The sequence below is a fragment of the Tupaia chinensis genome, unplaced genomic scaffold (assembly GCF_000334495.1).
Source record: "Tupaia chinensis unplaced genomic scaffold, TupChi_1.0 Scaffold000617_2, whole genome shotgun sequence".
Taxonomy (NCBI): domain Eukaryota; kingdom Metazoa; phylum Chordata; class Mammalia; order Scandentia; family Tupaiidae; genus Tupaia; species Tupaia belangeri.
This window is the reverse complement of record NW_006160137.1, coordinates 1,770,120-1,797,484: the sequence shown is the minus strand read 5'-3', so window position 1 is coordinate 1,797,484 and position 27,365 is coordinate 1,770,120. Positions and strand designations below refer to the sequence as shown.

The 27,365-nt window shown below is 47.0% G+C and overlaps 2 protein-coding genes across 2 annotated transcripts in view; one reads left to right on the top strand and one right to left on the bottom strand.

Moving 5' to 3' along the window:
* Nucleotides 1-27,365, top strand: part of OSBPL10 (oxysterol binding protein like 10) — a gene marked incomplete in the record, with an annotated part of 330,123 nt that overhangs the window by 99,674 nt on the left and 203,084 nt on the right. Inside the window, 1 exon segment of the mRNA XM_027775946.1 lies at nucleotides 22,257-22,432. Coding sequence (XP_027631747.1) covers nucleotides 22,387-22,432 — 46 coding nt within the window.
* LOC114009754 (uncharacterized) lies at nucleotides 9,333-21,546 on the bottom strand. Its single transcript, XM_027775944.1, has 4 exons — nucleotides 21,461-21,546; nucleotides 21,062-21,195; nucleotides 19,405-19,631; nucleotides 9,333-9,610 (listed from the first exon to the last, which is right to left on the bottom strand). Exons 1-4 carry the CDS (start codon nucleotides 21,544-21,546, stop codon nucleotides 9,365-9,367), a joined length of 693 nt encoding a protein of 230 aa, XP_027631745.1. The 3' UTR covers nucleotides 9,333-9,364.

Genomic DNA, 27,365 nt, shown 5'->3' with positions numbered 1-27,365 from the left:
TGTAGAAAATGTCTTCAAAGTCGGGCCCTTTGTTCTGAGGTGGAGGGCATTCGCTCATGTTTCTGAGGGAGGCAGGATCATGGCATGGTTGGGACTACAGGGTGCGGGCACATTGCCCATGCTCACACTACCGATTGACCCTCTTAAGCGAGAGATTGTCTCTGGTTTCCTCACACTTAAGAAAGGGGTCATAATAACAATACCTTCGTCTTAGGGTTAGAGTAATATTGCATTTATTAGTCTCTCTCCCTTCCCTGCTGTTCCTGTAGAAGGTTCATGAGATGAAGGGAGGCGTTTTTGTCTTTTTTCCCACTGTTGGATTCCTGGCACCCAGAACAGTCCTGGTAGGTGGTAAGTGCTCAGTATGTTTGTTGAAGGAATAAATACAGGAAAGACTGTTTGAACACTCTTTGCTGTGGCCTCTTGTTTTTCTTTTTATGAAGATTTATATTTTTCCACCTTAGGGCATATGTGCTTGATAGAGAGAGAGAAAGAGAGAGAGAGAGAGAGAGGAAAAGTGAGAAATCACCCCTTGGGAGGGATGGCCATGCCATAATCTCTTCTCCTCCATTCTCCTCTTGGGATTTTGGGCACACACATACACACACTCAGCATGTTTCAAGCACCAGGTTCAGGACTCGAACCACAGTCAACCATGTCGGAGTCCAGTGCCTTAGCCACCATGTCAAATGCTGACTCCTGGCCTTCTTGATTTTTATGTTTCTTTGGGCTAGAAAAGAATGAAGGAGGAAGGGTATGGAGTGGGGATGTCAGCACAGTGCGACAGTTAAAGACTCCTCCATCCTTCATGCTCCCGATTTCTGCCTTGCTGAGTGGGCTGCTCTCCCTCACCGCCCCCTGAGGAATCAGAGACCTCTAGGCGAGTGCCCAGCATGCTGGTATCTTACTTGGGGGCTACACGAGGACTGGCTAGGAGCAAGCTCATAACTCTGTGTGTGCTGGGACCGTCTTTGAAGTGCTGTGCATGCATGAGCTCATTGAAGCCGTAGCACAACTCTAGGAGGTAGGCCTTCTTTTTTTTTTTTGGAGAGGTTTTTGCTATAGGGCACGTGCACTTGCCAGAAAGACAGAGAGAGACAGAGAGACGGAACGCAAGAAATCACTTCCCAGGAGGGATGGCCATGCCACAATCCCTTTTCCTCCATTCTCCTCTCAGGATCTTGGGCATGCCCGGTGTGAGTTTAAGTCACCAGGTCTGGGACTCAAACCACAGATGACTACATGAGAGTCTAGCGACACAGCCGTTACACCAACTGCTGGTCCCAAGTGGTGAAGAATTCTTATGTGGCCCCTGTACTCAAGGGCATACAGCCTGAGTGCGTGAGTGGTAAATCACACAAATAATTACATAGCTATGACTCATGAGAAATACTGAGAAGACAGTTAGCCATCTGTGGAGGGACAGGGGACCTGCTGTGTGGGGAAAGGAAGGCTTTGTTCAAGAGCAAACTTTTAAGTTAATGTCTAGACAAGGACAGGAACTAGTCAGACCAAGGGTAGGGAAGAAGTTTCTAGGCAGTGGGAACAGCATGGGCGAATGCTCTGAGGTAGGAAGGAGGTGGACCTGGGAAGATGACCAGTGTGGCAGGAGCAGAGGGAGGAGGAGATTGGCATAGAAGAACTGAGTTACACTGTCCAAGACCTTTAGGCCTACTTAAGAATTTCTGATAACCACCAGCCCTGTGGCCTTGTGGTTAAAGGAACTGTATCCCACATGGCTGGCCATGTGGTTCAAACCCCAGTCTTGGTGACTTGGAAAACACACTGGGCATGTATGAGTGCATGCCCCAAATCCCAACAAGATGGAAAGATGGAAGAGAAGGAATTGCAGTGTGACCACGCCCCACTAATTCCTGCAAGTGCACATGCCTTCTGGCAGTACTTTTTTTATAGAAGGAATTTTGTATTCTTGTCTTCAACGCAATGGGAAGTTATTAAGGATTTTAATCGGGAATGTAAGGGGATCTCATGTAGAGTTTTAGAAAATAATTCTGTTGAGTAGAGAGAATGGATTAAAAGTGAGTGAGAATGGATGTGGGAGGAACAGGACTGACTAGTTTATGCTTTGACTACAGGATTTATAAGTATATCCAAAGTCCAGATGATCACTTCAGCAGATTCTGAAGTCGACTACGTGGGAGTCCAGCGACATAGCCATTACGCTAACTGCTGGTTCCCTGTATTCTTGTCTTCAATGCAATGGGAAGTTATTAAGGATTTTAATCAGGAATGTAAGGGGATCTCATGTAGAGTTTTAGAAAATAATTCTGTTGAGTAGAGAGAATGGATTAAAAGTGAGTGAGAATGGATGTGGGAGGAACAGGACTGACTAGTTTATGCTTTGACTACAGGATTTATAAGTATATCCAAAGTCCAGATGATCACTTCAGCAGATTCTGAAGACATTTCACAAAAGACATCCGTCTATTTTTACTCATGCTTTATTTTGAAATAATTATAGATTTATAATAGCTTTGTAAAGAAGGCAAGAGTGTTTTTGTACACTGTTTCCCCAATCAACATGTATTTTTAATGAACAGATCTATTAAATTAGAAATGGATACGTCCTTATTATAAGGAAAAAAATTTCTTTGAAACAGACAGTGAACATCATACAGAATAGTAAAATACTTAGAGGTGTTGGTCAACAGGTGGCTGGCTTAGTGGTTAAGGCACAGGACTCCCATGTGGCCAACTGAGGTTCAAGTCCCGGACCTGGTGGCTTGAAACTCATGCTAGGTGCATGTGTGTGCATGCCCAAAATCCCAAGTGGAGAATGGAGGAGAAGGGATCATGGTGTGGTTATTCCCTCTGGGAGGGGGGGTTGTGATTTTTTTACTTTCTGTCTCTTTGTCTCTTAGAGAGCACATGCGTCCTGTAGTAAAAATATCTCAAAAAAATGTTTAGAGGTGTTTCCATTTAAGACAAAACAATACAAAGTTGCATGCTCATTTATACTTGCTTCAGATCATTTTGTGCTCTGGAATAAAGCAAGGAAAGGAAATCAGAAGCAATTAGAGAAAGTGATCCTTCTCAATAGAGTTAATTGAATTGAAAAAATCTGACCTGAATGCAATCAGTAAAATGGCAGAGTACAAAATAAATGTCTAAAAAGCAGTGCTAGAACAACAGAGGAGAAATGATTGCCATTTAAACAGCTGACTATGGTAGCGTTGGCTCCGGTCATGACGGTCTCTTTGGAGGGCCTCGGACGGGGCGGGGGGGAAATGTGAGGAGAGATCTTAAGGAAGAGCAGGGTCTGGTTTGAGGAAAGGCCAGGGGTGAGTAGGAACAATCGCTATTGGGAAATTATTCATGTGGTTGAGCTGGAGCTTTTATCAGGAGGCAAAACTGTGAAACAAGAAGGGTATGGTAAATGGTTTCATTTTTATTTAGTTATTTTAGATTTTTGCAATAGGGTGTGTTCACTTGCTGGAGAGACAGAGACAGAAAGCTAGAAATCACCCTGCAGAGGGGATGGCCATGCCTCAGTCCCTTCTCTTCCACTCTCCTCTTGGGATTTTGGCCATGCATGTACATGTGCTGAGCATAAATTTTAAGCCGTCGGGTCTGGGACTTGAACTGCAGTTGACTCTGTGGGAGTCCACCGACGTAACCATTACTCCATTGCTGTCCCTGTTTGTTTTAACACAGTGTCTCACTGTGATCTTCCTGCTTCAGCCTCCTGCGTTGCTGGGATTCCATGCACACTTCATTGAGGCCACCTTAGTTTGGTCTGGGAATGAGTCAGGCCTCCCACATGGTCTCAGCCTGCGGAGCACGGCATCTTAGCACTGGTGCCGCTGCAGCTGGACCAATCTTGTGGTTTCCTTCCTTAATTTCTTAATGGTTCTTGTGTTAAATCTAGCTTTTCCTTTTTTTAATTAAATTTTATTTATTTTATTATTATTACTATTTTTTTAATTTGACCAGAGGGGGAGAGAGAGAGAGAGAAAGTGAGAAAGCAAGCCGCCATGTCTGGTATTTGAACCATGGTCAACCACGTGGGAATCTAGCGCCTTAACCGCCATGCCACCTGCTGGCCCTTAAATCTATCTTTTCTAATATTAGTCACCACAGGCCAGGTTTATCTGTTGCTGTGCTGTATCCAATGTTTGGATTTTTAAAAAATTCTATTTAATTTGCAGTATCCATTGTCTGTGAAGTATAATTCTTTATATATTTTGTGATTATTGATGCATTTGGAAGTGTTTGTGCCATACTAACCACTGATTTTTATTGGTTCCACTTTTTCTACATGTTTTTTTGGGGGGTGTGGGAGGGAATATGTTGGTTCTTGTTCCCTTGTTTATATCCCATTTTTTTCCCTCTTACCTGTTTGGAATTTCTACATTGTATCACCTTTACATGCTTTTTATTTAAAAAAAAAATCAAGCAATACTAAAAGTACAACATAAACAACCCAAATTCTATTACCCAGAAATACATATTAACATCATTCCAGAAAATCTCCCTTTGCTATATAAAGATAAATCTACAAAAATATTCTCATATTATACATACCATACATATATTGTTACTAAGTTTAATAGAAGAAAATGAAGCGGAAACAAAAAGAATTACCCAACTTTAAATACTCTTTTGTAAAATATATTAGTTTCTATGAATCCTTTGAAAGTTTTATAAAAAATACTATAAAAACATTAGGAGGCTAAGGGTCTACTTAATTAACTCTTTTTTTGTTTTTTTAAGAATTATTTATTGAATTTTATTTATTCATTCATTCATTCTTTTTTTTTTTTTTTTGACCAGAGAGTTAGAAAGCGAGAAAGCAAGCCACCAGATCCAGGACTCAAACCATGGTCAATCATGTGAGAGTGTCCAGAGTCTTAACAACCATGCCTCCAGCCGATCCAAAGCTGGTATTTTCTTCTTTGGAGATTTTCTTCCTTTTCTCTCTGAAGTGTTTAGATTTATTCTTTTTATTTTATTTTATTTTTTAAGAGACTTTTTGCTAAATGATGCATTTGCTCACTGCAGAGACAGAGAAACAGGAAGTGAGAAATCACCCCCAGGAGGGATGGCCATGCCACATTCCCTTCTCCTCCATTCTCCTCTGGGGATTTGGGCACACACGCACATGCCCCTGGCATGATGTTAACCCACAGGGTCCTTGACTCAAAACTGCAGTCCAGTGATGTAACCGTTACGCCCTCTGCTGGTTCCTCTTTTTCTTTTGATTTTAAATTTTACTATGATAGATTTAGGTGTGGCCTTTTGTTTTCCAACCTAGTTGGCCCTCTGTAAGATCTTCCATTCTGAAATGTTAGATTGTTGTTTAATTGTGGCACATCCCTGGTCCCTATTTCTTTAATTATCTTCTCTTTTCCTTGCGATCTTTTTTTCTCTCTCTGGAACTACCATGAGAAACATGTTGACACTTGGGTTTTTATCACATTTTTTTCCGTTTTAAAACCCAGTGTTAATGCCTTCTCAGAGAGGGTCTTCATTAACCTTCTTGCTCACCAGTTCAGGCTTTCACCACGCTCTGCTCTTGTACCCACCAACCCTTTAAGTGTCCTTATCGAAAGTCTTATTTTTTCAAACCCAGACCTTCCCTTCTGTGGTTCTAACAGCTTCCCTCCACTCTGCTTTTCCAGTAGCCTCCCAGAGCTCACTGAGGCTGTGGCAGATCCTTGTTGAAGTGCTCATTCTTTGTTTTCCATTAGGTCTGGGCTTCCGGTGTAAACCATTCTAGTCTTCTCTGTCTCTCACAGCGCAAGTGATTCTCTGCTGCCTGGGTCTCTGCCTTCGGCATGGAGCTTGTATTCCTTGGTGTGCTCAGCTGCCTCGCTTGCGTGTTCTGCCTGGGAGCATTGCGACAGAAGCTCAGGCCTCACAGATAACACAGCCTGGTGGGAAAGGGTGCAGGACTGCAGTGCAGAGCTGGAGAGGCGTCTCCCGGAGAGGCATGGCAGGAGCTGGTGGGCCCAATACTTGTTAGCTGGGGTGTCCTACCTGAGCCTGGCTCTACCGTAATTTCTTAGCTGTGCTTCTGTGTATCTGCCCCCGAGAAGGACGTGAGTGGCCCAGCTAGAGGACACTGCTTGGATCTGCCCCTCTTTGGTGGCCCCAGCCTGTGCCTGTGGTCAGGAACTAAGCACTTCTGGTCCCCCTGGCCCTCTCTGCTCTTTCAGCTTCTTTTCTCCTTCTCTTTTTAAAACTGATTTCAGCATTTACTTTCTTTTTTTTTGTCATTGTTGAAGTTTGCTTTTATGGGGGAGGAAGAGAAGAGGCAGGGTCTTTACACCTCCAACAGGGTCTTGACACCATGATCTACCCCCGGCTTTGGCCAGTCCCCCTCATGGGCAAGCGTGTGCTTGGCATACTCAGGGAGGATTGCAGATGTGAACCCGGAACCCTCCCATGGAGTTCAGCCTCACAGAGCGCCCGCTCTGCTGCTGCGCCACCCTCTGGCCCCCGCAGTTCCTTTTTTTCCCGTGTGGTGTCTCCAGGATTGGTGTCTCTGCAGGGAGCCAGGGTGTTGGTTATCTATCACCTCCAGAACTGGGAGCTCAGATCCAAATTTATAGATTGTGAAGAAATAGTACTCGTGGTCCAGCCCTGGCCTGGCGCTTCAGTGAGTCGGATCCCACTTGGTGGCGCGTGCAGTTGGAGTCCCAGACCTGGCAGCTTGAGGAACACGTGGAGCCCCTCCTCCATGCCCAGAACCCTGAAAGGAGGGAGAGACGGAGAAGAGATTGTGGTGGGACCATGCCCCATGTCTCCTTTCTCCCTCTCTGTCTTTCTCTGGCAAGCATACACACCTCTACAAATTAAAAAAAAAAAAAAAAAGAGAGAGAGAGAGAAAGAAAAATAGTACTTTCCTTTTGGAGAAAATACAAGTAGTTTCCATTTGATTAAATCCTCTGGATTATAATTCTTTGTCTTAATTAAAAAAATTGCATGTATGTTGGTTTTCTTTTTTTTAAATTATTTTTATTTACTTTTATTATCATTATTATGTCTTTTCAACTTGCTACAGGGCACATGTACGAGAGAGAGAGAGAGAGAGAGAGCGAGCGAGTTACCAGGTCCGGGACTCAAACTGTAGTTGGTTATGTGGGAGTCCAGTGCCTTAATTACCATGCCACCTGCTGGCCCCTCCTTTTCTTTTTCTAAACAGGGTTTTGCGATGTGTGGTCCCCTTGCCTCAGCCTTACTGGTAACTAAGAATACAAGGTGTGTGCCACTGTACCAGCCTTTAGGTAGGACTGGGAATCGAAACTGGGTCTCCCTTGTGGCCTCCCCTGCCAAGCAGCAGTGTCTCCCAGTGGGTGCCGCTATGACTGGGTTGGCGTCGTGAGTCTTTGTTTTTTGTTTCTTTTGAGACAGATTTTTGCTACAGGGCGTGTGCACTTGCCAGAGAGACAGAAAGCGAGAAATCACCCCTCAGAGGTGATGGCCACACTGAAGTCCCGTCTCTATTCTGTTCTTGGGACAATCGGTACTCACGCACATGCGCCTGGCATGAGTTTGAAGCCCCCGGGGCTGGGACTCAAAACCTTGGTTGACTACATGGGAGTCTAGCGACATAACCATTATGCCATCTGCTGGTCCCGGCACTGTGCTTGGAACCTGGAACATTTGATCTTCTAAAGGATAACATCTTAGACAATCTTTTGGGGAATAAGCTTTTTCTTTTTGTTTGGTGAAGTCTGAAAAATAACACAATAACTCTGTCCATATGTTTTAGTGTGAAGGCCATCATCACATGAGTTTCTGGAGGACATTCTGTCCTTTGAAAGCTTTTTTTTTTTTTTTTTTTTTTTTTTTGGGAGAGGTTTTTGCTATAGGGCACGTGCACTTGCCAGAAAGACAGAGACAGAGAGACAGAAAGTGAGAAATTATCCCCCAGGGTGGATGGCCATGCCACAATCCCTTCTCCTCTATTCTCCTCTCGGGATCTTGGGCACGCACACACACACGCTCAGCATGAGTTTTAAGACACTGGGTCTGGGACTCGAACCGTGGTCGACTCTGTGGGAGTCCAGCGACATAGCCATTATGCTAACTGCTGGTCCCAGTCCTTTGAAAGCTTTATGACCATTGATGAGGTCTTTATCCATACACGCTTACACCTGTCATATAGCTCTCGGAGTTGGAATTTCTTGAAATTAATGTGGCATGTCTCATTATTGTAAGACATCTAGGATATACGGAGCATACTTCAGCGCTGCGTTTAGTATATTTTGAGGCTACAGTAGTAATGTTGGGTTACTCTCAGCAGTTAATTATTGAGTACTCTTCTGCAACTGGAAGTTAAGTTTACAATAGGCTGTTAACGTTCATTTATGTGGTGATAAGATTTCTCATCTGTGCTAATATTTCTCCTGGGTTCTGCGTCATGATTCCCCTAAATAATGTAGTAGTGACACAGTTTAGTGTTTTTGCTTATTGACCAAACTCAAAGAACTTTTCAGACAACACACCTATAAATTTTTCTAAGAAAGGAATTGCGAGGTGTTTACTGGTGTATTTTCAATATCTGACATATAGTAGGGTTACTAAATTCTTGTGGACATAGTAAGCATTATAATTCCCTGCTTTTTGTTAAGTTTTTGCTATAGAGCTCATATGCTCACGAGAGAGTGGGAGAGAAAGTGAGAAATCATCTCCCATGAGGATGGCCATGCTGCAGTCCCTTCTCCTCCACTCTCTTCTTGGGATTTTGGGCATGCACACACAAGTGCCTGGCGTGATTCTCAAGTGTCAGTGTCCCAGACTTGAACTGCCCAGCTGGCCATGTAGGATCCAGTATCTTAACCTCCACACCACCTACTGGCCCTGTTTTAAAGATGTTCATATTGCTACAGGCAGAAGATTCAAATGGCTTGGTGTGTTAGGGATATGCTGTGAATAGTAAAGATCTTTTGAAAGATGGAGTCAATAAAAAGTTGGTCACAGTGTCAACAACCTACCCATTATTTAAAAATGACCTGTGATGGGACCAGCAGATGTTGTAATGGTTACATCACTGGATTCCCATGTGGTCTACCATGGTTCAAGTCTCTGACCTGGGGGCTTAAAATTCACGCCAGGTGTATGTGTGTAAGTGCCCAAAATCCCAGAGGAGAATGGAAGAGAAGAGATTGCGGCATGACCATCCTCCCTGGGGGGGATGATTTCTTGCTTTCTATCTCTCTGTTTCTCTCTGAGAAGCACAGGTGCCCTTTAGCGAACATCTCTCTCTCTCTCTCAAAAGAAAAGGAAAAAGAAAAAAGCCTGTGCTTGAGTTTCACCCCAGAGATCCTGATTTAATTGATCTGAGAGCTTCCTGGGGACGGAGATTTGTAAGAAATCTCAAGACAATATGCAGCCATTATTTTTTCATCCTATAAAAGAAATTTGTAGGCAGGCTTTTCTGGATTGGTTTGGGGTTCCACAGGTTGCAGAGGCTCTCGTTGTCTCTCACTTTCTGCTTCACCATCCCTTGATGTGGGGTATCCTCACAGGTCGGTAGGACTGCTGGAATTCCAGCTACGATATCCGTCGTCCAAAAAGCAGGTGAGGAGGGAGGAAGCCATACGTCACGGTCCCTCATTGACCGGAACTCAGTTGGCCATATCTAGGGAGGAAAGTTGGGAAGCATCTTCTGTCATATTGGGTCATCGGAAAAGTCATAATGTGTATTTCTGTTTTTCTATGCAAGTGTGTCATGACTTCTCTGAAGACCCAGTGGTATGTCGTGCCCAGCAAAACGCTAGGTTTCTCTTCATCTGAGAGAAAAAGTAAGATAGATATTTGTCAGGGAGTCGGCTGGCTCTGTCACACCTGGTTTCCGAGCATGCATGCATCGATATCAGAGCAGAGATTCAGATACTGGTTTCAACCCAATCATCTTCCTACTCCTCCTAGCAAAAATGCAGTGTGAATATTGGCAAATGGCTGGGGGTGGACTTAGGCCAGAAATGTTTGGAAAATAATAGTTGGTTTCCCCCTGCTTTCTCTTGAAGATGCATCAAGAGAACTGACTTGCTTCATGAGAAAGTAGGGTCTTGGGGACCCAGGAATCTAGTAACGCAGCTCAGGATGTGCCAGAGACAAGGCGTGTTTGGCCTCTGACCGGCGTTTGTTCACTTTGGACACAGTCACTCCGTTCGTTTTTTTTTTTTTTGGAGAAGTTTTTGCTATCGGGCGCATGTACTTGCCAGAAAGACAGAGAAAGACAGAGAGATAGAAAGCGAGAAATCACCCCCAGAGTGGATGGCCATTCTCCTCTCAGGATCTTGGGCACATATGCACATGCGCTTGGTGTGAGTTTAAGCCACCGGGTCCGAGACTTGAACTGCGGTCGACTACATGGGAGTCCAGCGACATAGCCATTACGCTAACTGCTGGTCCCACTTTGTTCTTCCTTACACATCCTCTTTCTGGGCTTCTGGTGTTGCTCCTCCCTCTGCCTTGTTGACTTGTCTGGAAGAGAAATTTGGACTGTCCCAGTTCCTCCAGGCTGGGTCCCAGACTCCGTCCTGCCTGCCTTCCTCTCCTCGTCTTCTCTTTCTGTGCAGTCTCATCTGTCCCTCTGTCCTTGGGCACTCCCGAGTAGGTCAGATTTTATTGACTCTCTGCCACCAGGACACACTCTCACAGCTAAAGCTTTGCCTTTACTTTAGTAAGTATTGTCTGCTGTCCCCCCGCTCCCTATATGAGAACAGGGACTTTGAATGCTCCCCCGCCCCATCTCAGTGTACCCTTAATACTTAGCACTATAGCTGGCTCACAGTAGGTACTCAGTAAGTTAAAAAAAAAAAAAGTGAATTTTTGCTAATAAAACTTGGTTTGGGACCTAGAGCTAACTTCTGGTGATTGATTGATTTATTAATTGCTAGAGGCCATACTCAGCAGACAGGCACCCCCCATGGGGTGCGGTCATACTGCAGTCCCTTCTCTGCTGTCTCTCCATCCTGTCCGAATTTGGGGCGTACACACACAGGCACCCCCCTCCCATTTTCAATTTGCTAGAGTGCACGTACTTGCCAGAGAGAGGAAAAGCAAGAAAGCACCCCTACACACACACACACACACACACACACACACACACACTCACACACACATGGGGGATGGTAACTCCATGATCCCTTCTCCGTTTGTTCTTTTGGGATTTTGGGCATGCATGTATACACACCCACTGTGTTTTTTCAAGCCGCTGGATCTGGGACTTGAACGTGTAGTTGGCCATGTGGGACCCAACTCCTTTAACCACTGGACTATGGAGCTGGTTCTAGAACTATCTTCTTCAAAACCTCGTTGAATTTGCACTGATACTTTTTTCTTTTAACCATCACATGAGTTAAACTTAATGAAATATCCAGAGTGCTTTTTCCATCAGTATAGCGACTGCACTGAGAACTGAGGGCGACTCCCTGCCTAGGAATATTTCCATGGCGCCCCGCCGGGAACAGCAGATACAGGCTCTCATCCTAAGTTCTGGCTTGTTGGCATCGTAGTAAATGAACTAGACTGATGTGAGCATCGGTATCAGATCCGATCTGGTTTGCTGTCTACATTTGGGCATGCGATCCATACAGTTGGGATTCGTTTCTTCTAAGCAACGACTTTAGGCACAGGGATGGTGGCGTGGTCTGCAGAGAAGTCGCTTTTGTGCTTTTGCAAACGCAGAAACAAGCTCACAGTAACTTATCCAAGGTTACAACGACGAGAGAACCAGTGTCTCCCATGGTGCGGCCTCCACGGCATCAGCGTCACCTGGGAACTTGTTAAATGCACATTCCCGTATTCCACCCTCGTCTCTTGAATTAAGCACTTGGAGTACTAGTTGGGGGTACCCCCTATTTTAACCCCAGGGCTTTTAGCCAGGGGCAGAATCTTCTCCAGGGAGTCTTCCAGTTTAGAGGACAAAACAGAGATGCGAGTCAGGATCCAGCCCGTCTCAAGGATCCACAGGGATGTTCGTTCTCAGCGTGGTTGACAGCAAGAATGAAAATATGATCTGGGAGTGTTAAGACACAACTGGATATTTTGAAATGTACTGAAAATAGCGTGACGTTCTCCCCTACGGGCACCCGAAACCTGAGAGTTAACCGTGCAGGTGAGGAGGCTGTCTCCTGAATGCTTGTATTCTTCCCTTAAATCACCAGGTCTTTAAAAGCAAATTGAATCTCATCATAGATCAAATCCATGCGCAGTGCATCAAATCTTGTGCTAAAAGTTCCCTCTGACTCGGGAACCAGCAGTTAGCGTAATGGCTATGTCGCTGGACTCCCACGTAGTCGACCGTGGTTCGTGTCCCGGACCCGGTGGCTTAAAACTCATGCCGGGCGCATGTGCGTGCGTGCCCAAGATCCCGAGAGGAGAATGGAGGAGAAGGGATTGCGGCGTGACCATCCCCCTGGGGGGTGATTCCTCGCTTTCTGTCTCTATGTCTCTCTCTGTCTGTCTGGCGAGCGCACGCGCCCTACAGTGAAAATCTCTCAAAAAAAAAAAAAAAAGTTCCCTCTGACTTATGCTGGTGCTTTATCAGGTGCCCCCCGAAGTGCCGTCTCTCGGGCTGGTGGCTTTTAATCGTCAGGGGTGTCATTCAGCCTGGTCGCTGGGGCCTCTCTGCTTAGGTGATACGAGGTGATGACTGATTATGCAGGAAGTCCATGCCAGGTGGTTTCTTAGCTTTTGTCTAAATCCTTCTCAAAAATAACTTCCAAAGTGATAGAACCAAGAAATCTTCTGCCTGGGCTGTTGTGATTTAGGGAAGGTTGGCTTGGACTCTTTTGAACCGAGACAAAATGAAGTCGACTAACAAATAATATATTCGTCCTGGTTTCATTGGCATGTATATTCTCAGATGCTTTTTGAATTAATGATTGGGGAGGAAGCTTGGCAGGCAGGAAGGAAAATGGTGGCGGATATCTTTGTAAGGTGTTATCTTTGCTTTTGGATTGAGTTTTACACTTTAGGGTGTTTCTGTTTCACTTGGGCAAGTTTTTGAAATTCACCTGCCTGATTTCTGACCTCTACCACAAAGATTCTCTAGGTATATAGTGGGAGTCAGGAATCCATTTATTATCATTATTTTTAAATAATTATTTTATTTAAATTTCTATATTATTATTTTAATTTGACCAGAAATAGAGAGAGGGAAAGTGAGAAAGGAAGCCATCAGGCCCAAGTCTCAAAGCATGGTTGGCCATGTGGGGGTCTGTCTAGCGCCTTAACTACCCCACCACCTGCTGGCCCCCAAAATTTATGATTTTAACATTTGCTATGAGGAGTGTTCACTTGCTAGAGAAATAAGACACCCTGCAGAGGGATGGCCACCCCACAATCCCTTCTCCATCATTCTCCTCAGGGTTTTTGGCAACCAGTGTGTTTTCCAAGCCAGGGGGTCTGGGACCTGAACTACGTAGTTGGCCATGTGGGATCCAGATTCTTTAACCACCACGCCACTGACTGACCTGGGGAAGGATTTTAAGCTGCAGAGCTAGCTCGCTGTTGCCGTTGGTCAGGGCAAAGCTCAGTGTGGGGGTCTGAGCCCTGTCCGTGCTTCTGGCAGCTTGAAGATGCATCTCAGAGGACAGTGACTGGGAGGCTGGCAGACCCCAGGAGGCAGGACCACCTGCCGGCAGCGCAGTGCCATTTCTCGGTCATGGCCTCGCCGGCTCTGGCCCCGACATCTGGTAGAGACGAGGTGGCATGTCCCGAGGACTGAGAGCCTGGGGATCACAGTAACATGGCCGTGGAAGGTATTCTGCATGGTCTTCAGGGCGTGGCCTTTTACTCCCCTGGTTTTGATTTTCACTGCAAGTTAGGCGAGGCCCAGCCATGGGGGTACAGGTGGCAGGAGGACACCACTGCTCAGTCCGAGAGCCGTATGGGAGGCCAGGGTGCAGACCCCGGATCGGCCTGAATAGGCCGGGCTCACCCGTGGTCTTGGCTGGGAAGCTGGAAGAAGGCTCATGGCCTGACAAGACAATGCAGAGGGTATGCCCCCTTCAGAAAGTAAATATAAATTTAAATGAAGGGACCAGATGGTGGCACAGGGCTAAAACACCGTGCTCTGTGGGCTGACCCCCACGGGAAGATCCCGGGTTCACATCCAGAATATTCCAGGCATGCTTGTGCCCATGATCCTGGCTGGCTGGGTGGATTGTGGCCTCAAGACCCCATTGGAGATGCTAAACCTTTCTCTCTTTCTCTTTTACTATATCTCGGGGAAGAAATAAGTAAACTTAAAAAGATTTAGATGAGATGATTTCACTTTTTGTCTGGACCAGTCCAGAAAAGTTCCTCCTCAAAAGGAAGGTTTCTCCTCTGCGTGTTTTCCCCTCTGAAATTCTCTCCTCGTGTGCCCGTCACGTCTGCCTGTCTGTGTTAATGAGCACCTTCCCTGCTGCCCCAACTGTCTTCTCAAGTCCATCCTGCCTGGGGCTGGACAGTGGCTGTTGCAGCACCCCTAGATTCTTCCCCCCCCCCCCCCAAGTAAAAATGTGCTTTTATCAACTTTCAGATTCTGCAGTTGAACCTTAATCAAGCTACATCAGGCAGAAGGTTGGGTAGGTTTTTTTTTTTTTTTTTTTTTTTTTTGAGAGGTTTTTACTATAGGGCGCATGCACTCGCCAGAAAGACAGAGAGAGACAGAGAGACAGAAAGCGAGAAATCACCGCCCACGGGGGATGGCCACGCCACAATCCCTTCTCCTCCATTCTCCTCTTGGGATCTTGGGCATGCACGCACATGCGCCTGGCGTGTGTTTAAGCCACTGGATCCGGGACTCAAACCATGGTGGACTACATGGGAGTTCAGCGACATAGCCATTACGCTAACTGCTGGTCCCGCATGGGTAGGGTTTTAATGGGCTCCTGGTACTGACACCCCTTCAGAATTGCAGGACTGAGAAAGCCCAGTGAGTAGGTAAGGGCAGTGCTGTGTGGGGAAGGGAGTGTGCAAGAGCACTGCAGGTGAGTGTGAATGCATGTGAGTGTGTGGGTGGTTCTATGTGTGTGTAGAGTTGTGCAAGTGTGCACGGGCTGGTTTGTGAGCATGAGAGTGCCAGTATGCATGAGCGTGAATGTGAGCTCCTGTGTGTGCATGTGTTTGAGTGTGGGCGTGTGAGCGCCTGTGCGTGAGTATGAGATTGTGTGGGTATTCGTGTGAGTACATCTGAGTGTTAGTGTGCACGTGCGCAAGTGTGAGTGTGTGTGCACTGTTTCTTCCGAGAGCAGTGGGATCTGTCTGAGGCTTCTAGTAGACACTAGCTTGTCCTTGGTCTGCATAACCCTCAGCTTTGGAGTTGAGCAAGATGGCCACCACAAGCTGACTGGCTAAGAATTCATTGGTGTTCTTTATGGGGTTTTGGTGTATATGTGGTTTCCAGAGGGAGATAGAGAGAATGAGAGAGACAGAAAGTGAGAAAGCACTCCTTCCCTATCCCCCATGGGGCGTGGTCACACTGCAATTCTTTCTCCTCTCTCTCTCCCTCCTTTCAGGATTTCGGGCATACATACACGGGTGTCCAAACCACATGGTTGGCCATGAAGGATACAGCACCTTAGCCACCAGACTAAGGGCCTGTCCATGGGTTGTTTTATTGTTACTATTTTTATATTACTAGAGGGTGCATACTTACACCACAGAGACAGAGAGGGAGAGAGCACCCCCACCCCCAGTGGAGCACGGCCACACTGTAGTCCTCCTCCATCCCTTCTGGACTTCGGGCAGATGCACATATGCCCAGCGTGTTTCTCAAGCTGCCAGGGCTGGCATTCAAACCATGGTTTCCCATGTAGGATCTGTCTTCCTTAACCACTAGGAAACAGGGCTGACCCCTTCATGGGTTGGTTTGATTTCTCCTCTCACTTCCTCCCCTCTCCCCACAGCATGCTTACTGATTTTTTTTTTTTTTACATAGTAAGGGGAACACGCATTCCCTGTGTATCATTAAGTTCATTTGCACAGCAGAGAAGGTGCATCTCACAGCCCAGACACTAATGAGAAACAAACAGAACCTAGAACCCGGTTTGCCTCACTCACTTCTCTGGAAGAGAAGACCTTTTTAAGAATGTTTCAGGATTTTATGTAACGATTTCTCTTGGTTTCATGAAACCTAATCCAGATGTCTGCTTAGCTCTCCCATTTGGAATGAAAGCTGTGATTTTGAGATGGAACTATGGACTCCGAAGAGCAGTGCCCGACAGAGCCGTGACCCTGTAGGAACCAAATTTAATTTCTTTCCACCCAGGGGATGTGATCATCAGAAATTGCCCTTCTTAACACCTCATGGACAGATCTTACTTGTTACGACTCAGCCGACTTAACTGTCCAAGGCCTTGCTTAAAGAACACTTTATTTATGGCCTGTTTCAGTTTTTAATTCCATAGTGCAGTTTCCCATCACGCCTCCTCAAATATGATAAAAATTTTAGCTGTCTTTAGAAAAGGAATAAATTATTGATGGGCTTCCCGAGCACATGATTCAGACCGAAGCATTTGCATCTAAACTATTTTAGGAAGCAGTGGAAACATGATTTCCCCCCATCGGAGGCAGGAGGTTAGAATTAAGATGTCAGTTTCGCATAGGTGATGTGAGAAATCACGAATGTGTCCCCATAGCCTACAGGATGTGACATCAATCGGCTATTCTGTCGTTCTTGCTGAAAAAATAAAACAGCATGCAATTGATTTCTTAGTACCAGCTTCCAAATAGTGTCCTTTTCAAATACATAGTTACCCCTTCGAGTAGGATGCATTTGGGAGCTGCCTCTGGGGGAGAGGAAAGCGACAGGTTCCCGGCCAGTAAGTTGGTAGAACCAGGAAGAAGGTCCAGCCTTTCCTCTAACCCCATCCATGGCGCAGAGTGGATGGGGAAGTTGAGGGATTGGAGGGGAAGTTCCTTTTGCCTTTTCCCTGAAACCATATCCCTTTCTATACGATAGTTGGGTGCTCATCAGTGGAGTTGCTGCAGCTCCCTCCCCGTGGCGGGGCATGGGGTGGGGAAGGTGGGGCACAAAGTGCTGTGGTTTGAACCTCGTCTCCTTCTTCCACTTTTAAAGAAGTGTTGGGGAACCAGCAGATGGCATAATGGTTATATCGCTGGACTCCCATGTAGTTGACCTCGATTCGAGTCCCCAACCTGGAGGCTTAAATCTCATGCCGGGTGCATGTGCATGTGTGCCTAAAATTCCAAGGAGAAGGGATTCATCCCACTGGGGGATGATTTCTTGCTTTCTGTCTCTCTGGTGAGTGCATACACCCTATAGCAAAAAAAAAAAAAAAAAAAAAAAGTAGTATTATTGGAACCAGTAGATGGCATAGTGATTACATCATTAGACTCCCACATGGTCGGCTGCAGCTTGAGTCCTGGACCTGGTGGCTTGAAAATCATGCCAAGTGTGTGTGTGTGTGGGTGTGTGTGCCCCAGATCTTGGGAGGAGAGTGGAGGAGAAGGGATTATGGTACGGCTATTGCTCCTGGGGGGTGATTTCTTACCTTCCCTCTCACTTTCTGTCTTGTTTTGATGAGCATATGTTCCCTAAGACAAAACTTCAAAAAAAAAAAAAAAAAGAAAGAAAGAAGAAAGAAAGAAAGAAAGAAAGGAAGAAAGAAAGAAAGAAAGAAGTATCGCTGATGCTCTGACTTGCCCTGAGCATGCACCACGACAGTCACCAGGACTTTCGATATAGGTCAGGTGGAAAACATCACTCCCAGGAAGAGGGCAGAGTCAGCCCTGAAATAATTTGACCATTGGAAGCTCAGAAATCACCCCGTGGAAGTGAGGTTTTTGCTCCATGTTAATGAGTAGGAGCCAATTTCAAGTCTAGAAGGATGTGGAAATAAAAATTCAAAACAAACAGAAACAAAACAGAATGCATTGTTGTGTATGTGGTAACACAGGCCAGCTGCTGTAACAGATCCTGATGTTAGTGGCCTTATTAAAATGCCTTTCTCATTCACGCAGCAGTCGGGAGGGGGGTGATTCGCAGGCTCCTTCCCTCTTGTGCCTTTCCCATACCCGGTGTAGGGGGTCCTAAACTTTCCTGTAGATCATCTTGGTCCTGTGTCTGTGAGTGTGCGTGTACATGTGCGTGTGTGTGTGCGTTAGAGAGTCTCACGAGCCAGGCATGCATTCCTTCCCGTGTTCTGTGGACTAAAGCTCTACAGCCACACCCTCACCACAGGGAGAACTGGGGAGTGTTCTGGCCTTGCTCCCTGGGAGAGGAGGAAAGGGAATTGGCGGTGGTGGTTTAGGCCAGCGCTTCTCAAACTTGATCTGCAACTGAACTACCTGGAAGTTGGTTAAAACAAAGTTTCTTGGGGGACCAGCAGATGGCATAATGGTTATGTCACTGTATTCCCCAAATCCCGAGACGTGAATGGAGGAGAAGGGACTGCAGTGTGGCTATCCCCCCAGGGGGTGATTTTTCACTTTCTCTGTCTCTCCAGTCAGCGCACACACCCTATAGCAAAAATCTCTGTGAACAAAGAAAAAAAACAACACAGCTTCTTGGGCTCCCCCACCCCCAGATTTCCTGATTCAGCAGGTCTGGGTGGGGCTGAGAATTTACATTTCTGATCGGCTCCCAAGTACTGTTGACCTGATATTGCTGGGTGAAAGATCCCTCTTTGAACAGCCCTGGTTTATGCTCTGGTTTTGTGTCTTGGTCTGTTCATGCTAAACCTGAGGACCAGATGTGTCGTTCATTAGCACAGCGACCTGAGGGATTGGAGAGGAGGAGGAAAACATTTTCTATGCAATTATACGTCATGACTTTTCTGACAAGCCAATAGATAAATAATCTTGGTCAGGCCATCTGGAATATTAAAAACAGTTCAAATAGAAGGTGGGCTGACCCTTGGGCAGCAGTTAAGCTCTTTACAGAGGAAGCTGAATCCCACATGGCCCACCAGAGTTCGAATCCTGGCCCCTTGGGGGTAAGCTCCCAGGATCCTGACACCGTGGAGAATTGGGGGGAAAGGGATTATAATGGGACACCTTGCGAGGCAGTGCGTGTTTGCCTGCTTGCTGTCTCTCTGGTGCACATACCTTCTGACGTTGAAAACCAACCAAGATAGAGACCAGCAGTTGGCGTAATGGCTATGTCACTGGACTCCCACGTAGTCGACCGTGGTTCGCGTCCCGGACCCGGTGGCTTAAACTCATGCGGGGCATGTGTGCGTGCGTGCCCAAGATCCCGAGAGGAGAATGGAGGAGAAGGGATTGCAGCGTGGCCATCTCCCCTTGGGGGTAATTTCTGGCTTTCTATCTCTGGCTCTCTTTGTCTTTCTGGCAAGCACACGCACCCTATAGCAAAAACCTCTCAAAAAAATAAAAAGGTAAAGAAAACCAACAAAGATAAAAGAAGTTTTCATAGAGGACTGGGACACAGACCGAGCTATGAGATGACCTTACTGTGTTCTGTGGGAGGGGTGAGGAGGGGCCGCTCTTGGCGGGCAAAGGCACTTCAGCCTCATTGGCTCCGTTGGGGTAGGCAGGTCTGGAAAACCGAGAGGCTGGTAAGAGAGGGCTGGAGGGAGAATTGAAGGAGGCTTTGCTGCCATGGACCAGGTTGGACTCAGACACTGGAATTCGAGGGCCTCCGAGTCTCTGAGGATCTGTCCAACAGGGATGCCATGTGTCTGTTGGTGAGAACAAGGAAGATTTTAGGTTTGCAAACAACTTGGTTCTGCTTCTAGGTGAGAAGGACTAGCTAGAGCTTTCACCTACTAAGCGCTGAGCTCCACACGGCTGCATAGCTATTTGTGTCTTGGTGGCTCAGTAGCCCCACGGAAAATAACGTCAATGGAAACACAGCGGTTTTCTTTCTTTCTTTAGAGACACAATTAGGCTGGCAGGTGGCATGGTGGTTAAGGACGCTGAACTCCCACATGGTCAACCACAGTTCGAATCCTGGACTTGGCCGCTTGCTTTCTCACTTTCTCTCTCTCTCTCTGGTCAAATTGAAAAATAATGATGATGAATAAATACTTTTTAAAAACACACAGTTAGTTATTAAGGGGACGCGTGAACCTGTAGGCATTGTGTAGCTTTCCAGTCCCTGGATATCTTAGATGTCGTTGTTCTCATCCTGTCCATGTTATTTTAAAGTTTATCTTTTTTTGAGAGAGAGAGATTTTTTTTCTGTAGAGTACATGTACTTGCCAGAGAGGTGGAGGAATAGACTGAAAGCGAGAAATCATGCCCCCTCCCCGGGGGGGGAGGCGGGGTATGGTCACACCACAATCCCTTCTCTATTCTTCACTCAAGATTTTGGGCATGGGAACCAGCAGTTAGCGTAATGGCTATGTCGCTGGACTCCCACGTAGTCGACCGCGGTTCGTGTCCTGGACCCGGTGGCTTAAAACTCACGCCGGGCGCGTGTGCGTGCATGCCCAAGATCCCGAGAGGAGAATGGAGGAGAAGGGATTGCGGCGTGACCATCCCCCCTGGGGGGTGATCTCTCGCTTTCTGTCTCTATGTCTCTCTCTGTCTGTCTGGCGAGCGCACGCCCCCTACAGTGAAAATCTCTCAAAAAAAAGAAAAAGATTTTGGGCATGCATGCACATGCACCCATTATGAGTTTCAGGCCACCCGGTCTGGGACTAGAACCACAGGTGGCCATGTGGGAGTTCAGTGACGTAGCCATTACGCCCTCTGCTGGTCCCTTAAAGTTTAGCTTTCTTCCATAAGTAGGAGAGACAGAGAGATTGGCAGGAACAAGATGGGAGAGAGACTCGGGGGTAAGAGATCCAGGGGAGAGAGATGGGAGGAAGACAGGGGAGAGGTGGGGTGAGACAGTGGGAGAGAGAGGAGAGATGGTGGGGAGAGACATGGGAGAGGGAGAGACAACACCCAGCAGGATGTGGAGACGGCAGTCCGCCCCAGCCCCGTCCAACAATGGCTCACGAGCATGCACGTGCCCCGCCTGCTCAGGGTGGTCTCCGGCCGAAATCTGGAACCTTCCCAAGGGGGGAAGAGCAGTGTTTTCCTGCCCCCACTGCCTGGCCCCACCTGTTCTGTACTGACGTCTGTTTTCTCCCAGCACCCATGACCCCCGCGGTAAAGATACCTTCTCCCTGAAAGGGACTGAGTACAAGCCAATGCCCAAACGCGAAAACTGCCTGTTGGTCCTGGGGCTGGTGTCTGACCTCCGCCGAGCCTCCACTGGCACCCCTCGACGATGCAGGACACTTTGTAGTGTCTCTGTGAGGTCACCCCAAGACCCAGGTGCCTTGGGACATAGAGGGGGATGTGGGGTTCAGTGGGGACTTTTCATTCATCCCTTAGCAAGTGATAACTGAGGAGCGGAGGAGCGTCAGGCTCTGCTGGGCCCTGGGGAAACACCCTCCTCCTCCACAGAGTGCAGTCTGGTGGGGACACGGGGCACGCAGTCAGGCAGGCATGCAGATTCCCCCGGGGCTTGTATGATGAAGGAGCATTTCAGGGTGCTGCAAGGAGGGACTTTGACCTGCTTGTGTTGGCACGAAGCAGGGAGAACTGTCTAGGCAGGGGTGGGGGGATGGCATTCTGGGTGACGACTTCTGAGGCTGTCATGGGTGACCTGCTCCCTTCCTGTCACCAACTACACGGTGACCTGACTAGCATGTAGCTCATGTGTGTCATGTGTGTTCAGCAGCATCTGAACTGCTTCATGAGACAGGGCCTAACCAAATCCAAGGAAAACTGCAAAAGACTCTCCTGGACTATGAAAAGTTTGTGGATCGGGGCTGGCAGGTGGCATGCTGGTGAAGGCACTGGACTCCCACATGGCTGACAGTGGTTTGAGTCCTGGACCTGGCAGCTTGCTTTCTCACTTTCCCTTTCTCTTTCTCTCTGGTCAAAAATAAAATAGTTTTGTTTTTAAGAGAGATGTTTGCTATAGGGCATGTACACTCATGGAGAGATAGAGACAGAAAATTAGAAATCACCCCCTAGGGGGGATGGCCACACCACAATCCCCTCTCCTCCATTCCCCTCTCCAGGTTTTGGGCACGCACGCACATACGCCCGGTGTGAGTTTCAATCTGCAGGATATGGGACTCGAACCACAGTCGACTACGTGGGAGTCCAGCGATGTAACCCTTCCGCCATCTGCTGGTCCTTTTCTCCCCGTTTGGGCTGACTCCTGTGCGGCTCCTGGGGGAGACTTTTAGTTTCCAGCTCGTGGGTTTGGAACCTGAGGCCGACTCAATTGCTTGGCTTTTCTGTTTCCCGTGTGGGACAGGCGGGGGCCGACAAGTGATGTCCCTGCCTTCTCTGTGCAGGTACTTCGTCCTGGACTTCGAGGCCGGCACCCTGCAGTATTTCGTGAACGAGCAAAGCAAGCACCAGAAGCCTCGAGGAGCCCTGTCTCTGTCTGGAGCCATCGTGTCCCTGAGTGACGAAGCGCCCCACATGCTGGTCGTGTACTCCGCGAACGGGGAGACGTATAAGCTGAGAGGTGCGTGCTCCTCCCCGCGCCTCCGCAGGCCTGTGGGCTACGCTCTTGGTTGCTGGGATAGTAGGTCCCCCACTCCCATTTTTATTTATTTATTTATTTTATTTCCAGAGAGTATGTGCACTCCCCAAAGAGAGAGGGGGAGGAGATTATCTCCAGTGGGGTGTGGTCATGGCACAGTCTCCTCCATTCCTGGGTCTCATGAGGATTGTTTTTTTAACTTGTTGCCAGAGGGAGCGTGCTTGCTGGAGAGGAACAGATTATGGGGGGGCAGTGATAAGGCCTCCCCCATGGGGCGTGGTCACACCACAGTCCCTTCTCCATATCTCCCTCCTTTTGGGATTTTGCACACCCACGCACATGTGCCTGTGTTTTTAGCTGCCAGGTCTGGGATTCGAACTGTGCAAATGACCTTTGGGAACTCAGCTGCCTTAACCACCATGCCACTGGCTGGCTCTGACTTTATAAAAATCAGCTCCAACAGTTTGCTGTGCTTGGGAGGACTGCGGGGACAGACACACTAGGGTGGGGAGATGGAGCCCATGCTGGAATGGCTTGTCCTAACTAACTGGGGAATTACGGACAAGTTAAAGGGGAGCGACTGCAAATTCAGCTACGCCCCGAGGGCTTCTGGAGAGTGTTTTTCTTTCTTATTCTATTTTATTCATTTTATTTTTGCCATAGGGCCTGAGAGAGACAGAGACAGAGAAAAAACTGGAGAAATCACTCCCCCACCCCCGCGCCCCCGGGAGGATGACCACTCTGTAATCCCTTCTCCTCCATTTTCCTCCTGGGATTTTGGGCACGCACATGTACCCGGTGTGTTTTTCAAGCTGCTGGGTCTGAGACTCAAACTGCGCAGTTGGCCTCGTGGAATCCAGTGCCTTAGATACCACATTACCTTCTGGCCAGAGGTTTTTGTGTTTTTGTTTGTTTGTTTGTCTGTCTGTTTTGCTATAGGGCGTGTGCTCACCAGTGAGGGAGGCACTGAGAGAGGGAAATTGGCAAAATACCTCCCAGGCAATGGCCACACTGCCGTCCCTTCTCCTCCATTCTCCTCTTGGGATTTTGGGCCTGCATGCACACATACCCGGCATGTTTTTCAAGTCTCTGGGCCTGGGACTCGAACTGTGGAGCCGGCATGTGGGATTCAGCACCTTGACCACCACACCATCTGCTGGTCTCAGCCCATAGAGTTTTAATATTGGCTTACTGTATATTTGCTTTGATCTTAAGCTATGAACCTTCAGTACAGGGCTCTGCTGGGGTTGGGCTGTGAGGGCAAAACGAACGTTTTAAGGGTCACGGTGTCTTCGGAGCAGTTTTTGCCGATCCGTGGTCACAGGAGAGCCTGCAGAGAAGGCAGTTCGTGCTGAGCCAATTTCCTCTGTAAGCTTCCTCCCCTTTTCTTTGCTTCTCGAAAATCAATGTCTGCCCAGTAGCATCAGAGACTAGGATGGCAGTGGAGGGAGTCCGGCATTCACCCTCGAGGCACGTCCATTGGAAAGAAATGCCAAGCTCTGTTGTAGCAGTGTAATTTGATTGCCAGACCATTCTACCAGGACCCTGTCATGATTGCATTGCCATTTGTCAGTCAGTTTTCTTCTAATAAAAGCCTTGTTTTGCACATACCCAAATGCATATGTGCACGCACACACAGAGTCACTCTTACTGCAGCCTGAGAAAACGTACCAAGTATTAAGTATTGAGGGATGGTTAATAATTCTGATTCCTTCCTTCCTTCCTTCCTTCCTTCCTTCCTTCCTTCCTTCCTTCCTTCCTTCCTTCCTTCCTTCCTTCCTTCCTTTCTTTCTTGAGAGATTTTTGCCATAGGGTGCATGTGTTTGCCAGGGAGGCAGAGAGTCACAGAGATAGAAAGTGAGAAATCACCCCCCTAGGAGGGATGACCACACCCCAATTCCTTTTCCTCTATTCTCCTCTTGGGGTTTTGTGCATGCACGCACACGTGTCCAGTGTGAGTTTTAAGTTGCCAGTCAGGCAGTTGAACCGTGTTCGACTACATGGGAGTCCAGCAATGTAACCATTACGCCATCTGCTGGTACCTGATTTTTTTTTCTTTTTTTTAATTTGCAGAGGATGTGTGTGCTAGCCAGAGAAAGAGAGAAAGAGAGAGGAGAGAGAGAAGCACTTCTCATGGTGAATGGTCATGCTGCCCTCTGTTTTCCGTTTCCCTACCTCGTCAGGATTTGGGACACGCATGCACACATGCCCGGCATGTTTTTCAAGCTGCTAGGGCCAGGACTCCAGCTTTGCTGTGGGTCATGTGGGACCCAGCTGCCTTAACCACCAGGCTGTAGAGCTGGCCCAGATCATTCTGCCTTCTTGCATAACATTTTTCTTTGCCTAAGTAAGTGCTAGGTACCAAGGAAAGGACCCTTATTATCTCTTCTCTTTTGAAGTTTATTTCTTCCATGAGCGAGAGAGACAGAGACGGTATCTCTAACAGCATCTTCATGCTATGACTCATCCCCAGTCCACATTATGGGCATGTGTATGCCTGGCAAACTCTGGGAGGTCTCCAGACATGAACCCAGAACCTTCCCGTGTGCGTCCGCCTTGCAGAACCTCTCATTTTTACCTCTGCGCCACCTCCCAGGCCAACCTTCTCATCGTTCCTTGACCGTGGTGGGTTGTCTTTGCAAGCCAGGCTGAGGGCCTGGTCCACTTAGTCCAATTTTCACTGCTGTGCTGCCAAGCTTTGCTCCCCCCGGGATGGAATAAGCTAATGTTTCTTTATTATAGTCTACATACAAATCATATTTCAGAATCTATAAAGCAGTCCCCAAACCCATGAAATAAAAACGTCTACAGTTGAAGAAGAAAGTTTTTCGGAAATGTGATAAGATTCATGTTCTCTTTTGAGAGTCACACAGTGCGTTCTAGGGGGCTAGATTTATATGGTCCTTGGCTTCGCTTTGCTGTTTATTGCTTAATAAATTGTCAGAGCAGAAACACTAGCAGGTGAAAAACTTAATGGACTTCCCCCCACCCCACCCCAGTCCGTGGTTTATAAAACAATAAAAATTGTACCAAAAAAAAAAATAAGAATCCAACTAATTTGACAATTGAGACATCCCTTTTTACCATTGAGTTGTTAATAGTTAATGTTCTCTGGATTATTAAACCAGGTTTGTTTTTTTTTTTTTAAAGGATAAGTTTTAATAGCAGGTATAAAAGTTTTATTATCTGCAGGAAATAATTGCAAGTGCTAAATTAAACTGAAACTTACAAACTATTAAAAAAAGTGGGGTAAAGTTCTGCAGGTTTATGGTGTGCTTTGGCCTGCCCTGCAGGGAGCTGGCTGCAGGGGGTCCCATTTTGTATCTCACCTACACAAGGGTGCATTGTGATGTCACCAGAGGCATTGTGATGTCACCAGAGGCACCCCACTTGGGAATGTTTCCATGCTGAGGCCTTGCATAGAACTGCCACAAACTGGCAAGTGTCCTAAGGAAAAAGGTCCTCATTTCTGCAAAATCCTGTCCCTTTGGGAGTTAATTTCACCTGCTCTTACACTTGCTTAGCATGTGTATGCCGCAGGCCTCCTGACAGATCATTTTGGATTTGAAGGAGCCATCTCTATGCCTTTAATGAGACTGAGTTACAGAACTTCCTATTTTCTTTTCTGTTTTTTTTTTTTTTTTTAACTTTATTTAATTTGACCATAGAGGAACAGAGAGAACGAAAGTGAGAAAGCAAGGCTCCTGGTCTGGGACTCGAACCACGGTCGGCCATGGGGGAGCTCAGCTTCCTTAACCACCATGCCACAGGCCAGCCCTGAGAACTTATTTTCTTTCTTCTTTCTTTCTTTCTTTCTTTCTTTCTTTCTTTCTTTCTTTCTTTTGGGGGTGGGGGAGAGCTTTTGGTATAGGGCGCATGTGCTCGCTAGAAAGAGAGAGAGACAGAGAGACAGAAACTGAGAAATCACCCCGGGGCAGGAGGGATGGACATGCCTCAATCCCTTCTCCTCCATTCTCCTCTCGGGATCTTGGGCACGCACGCACACGCGCCCGGCATAAGTTTAACCCACCAGGTCTGGGACTTGAGCCGCGGTCGACTACATGGGAGTCCAGCAACATAGCTACTACACCAACTGCTGGTCCCAAACTTCCTATTTTCTTAACTGTAGATATCTTCACCCGAAAAGTTTCAAGCTGAGTCGGGTTTTACGACAAATGACAGGCCTAGCTTTGTGAATAATAATCATTTCCAGGGGACTCTTTCAGTTTTTTTTTTTTTCATAACCAGCATCTGTGCAGTTCATATTATACTATTTATGCTGTTCTATATGCAGCTTAATTGATGATTGAGGTTTTGTTAGAACTTGTCATGTACCCATGATATTTAAAAATAATTCCATGTATATTATTTGAGAGAGGAAGGGAGACAGAAGAATATGACTATGCAGTTGTCTTTCTCTGTAACGCTCTTTGAGGGAAATTGGAGTCTCTAAGGCAGCATTTGGTATCCTTGAGAATACAGATAAAGATGGGGTTTCAGCTGAACTCTTACCTTGGAAATGCTATTGATAGTAACTCCTTAGTGCCACTTTGGTTGATAACAAAGGTCCCGAAAGACTGCTCTTTGACCCTCGTTTTACTCTCATAGAGTATAAAGAAGGTGTGTTAAAATAATCAACTGCCATGTGCTTCCTTCTCTGCCTTTTTTTTTTTTTAAAGGAGTAGAAATGGCTTTTTCAGAGGACTTTAAAAAAAAAAAAACAGGAAAGTTGTTCATATGACAGACCTTTCAGAATACATTTTTAATGTGGTTCAAGAGGGAATTTTCTGTGGCGATTCAGTGTTAATTTCTTCTTTGACGTAAATACAGGCCACTGGAGAGCCTTGTGATGGGCATTTGCTGTTCTCTGTCTGCACCCTCTACCGCTCACTCCCTGGGCCCCCCCCCCCCCCTG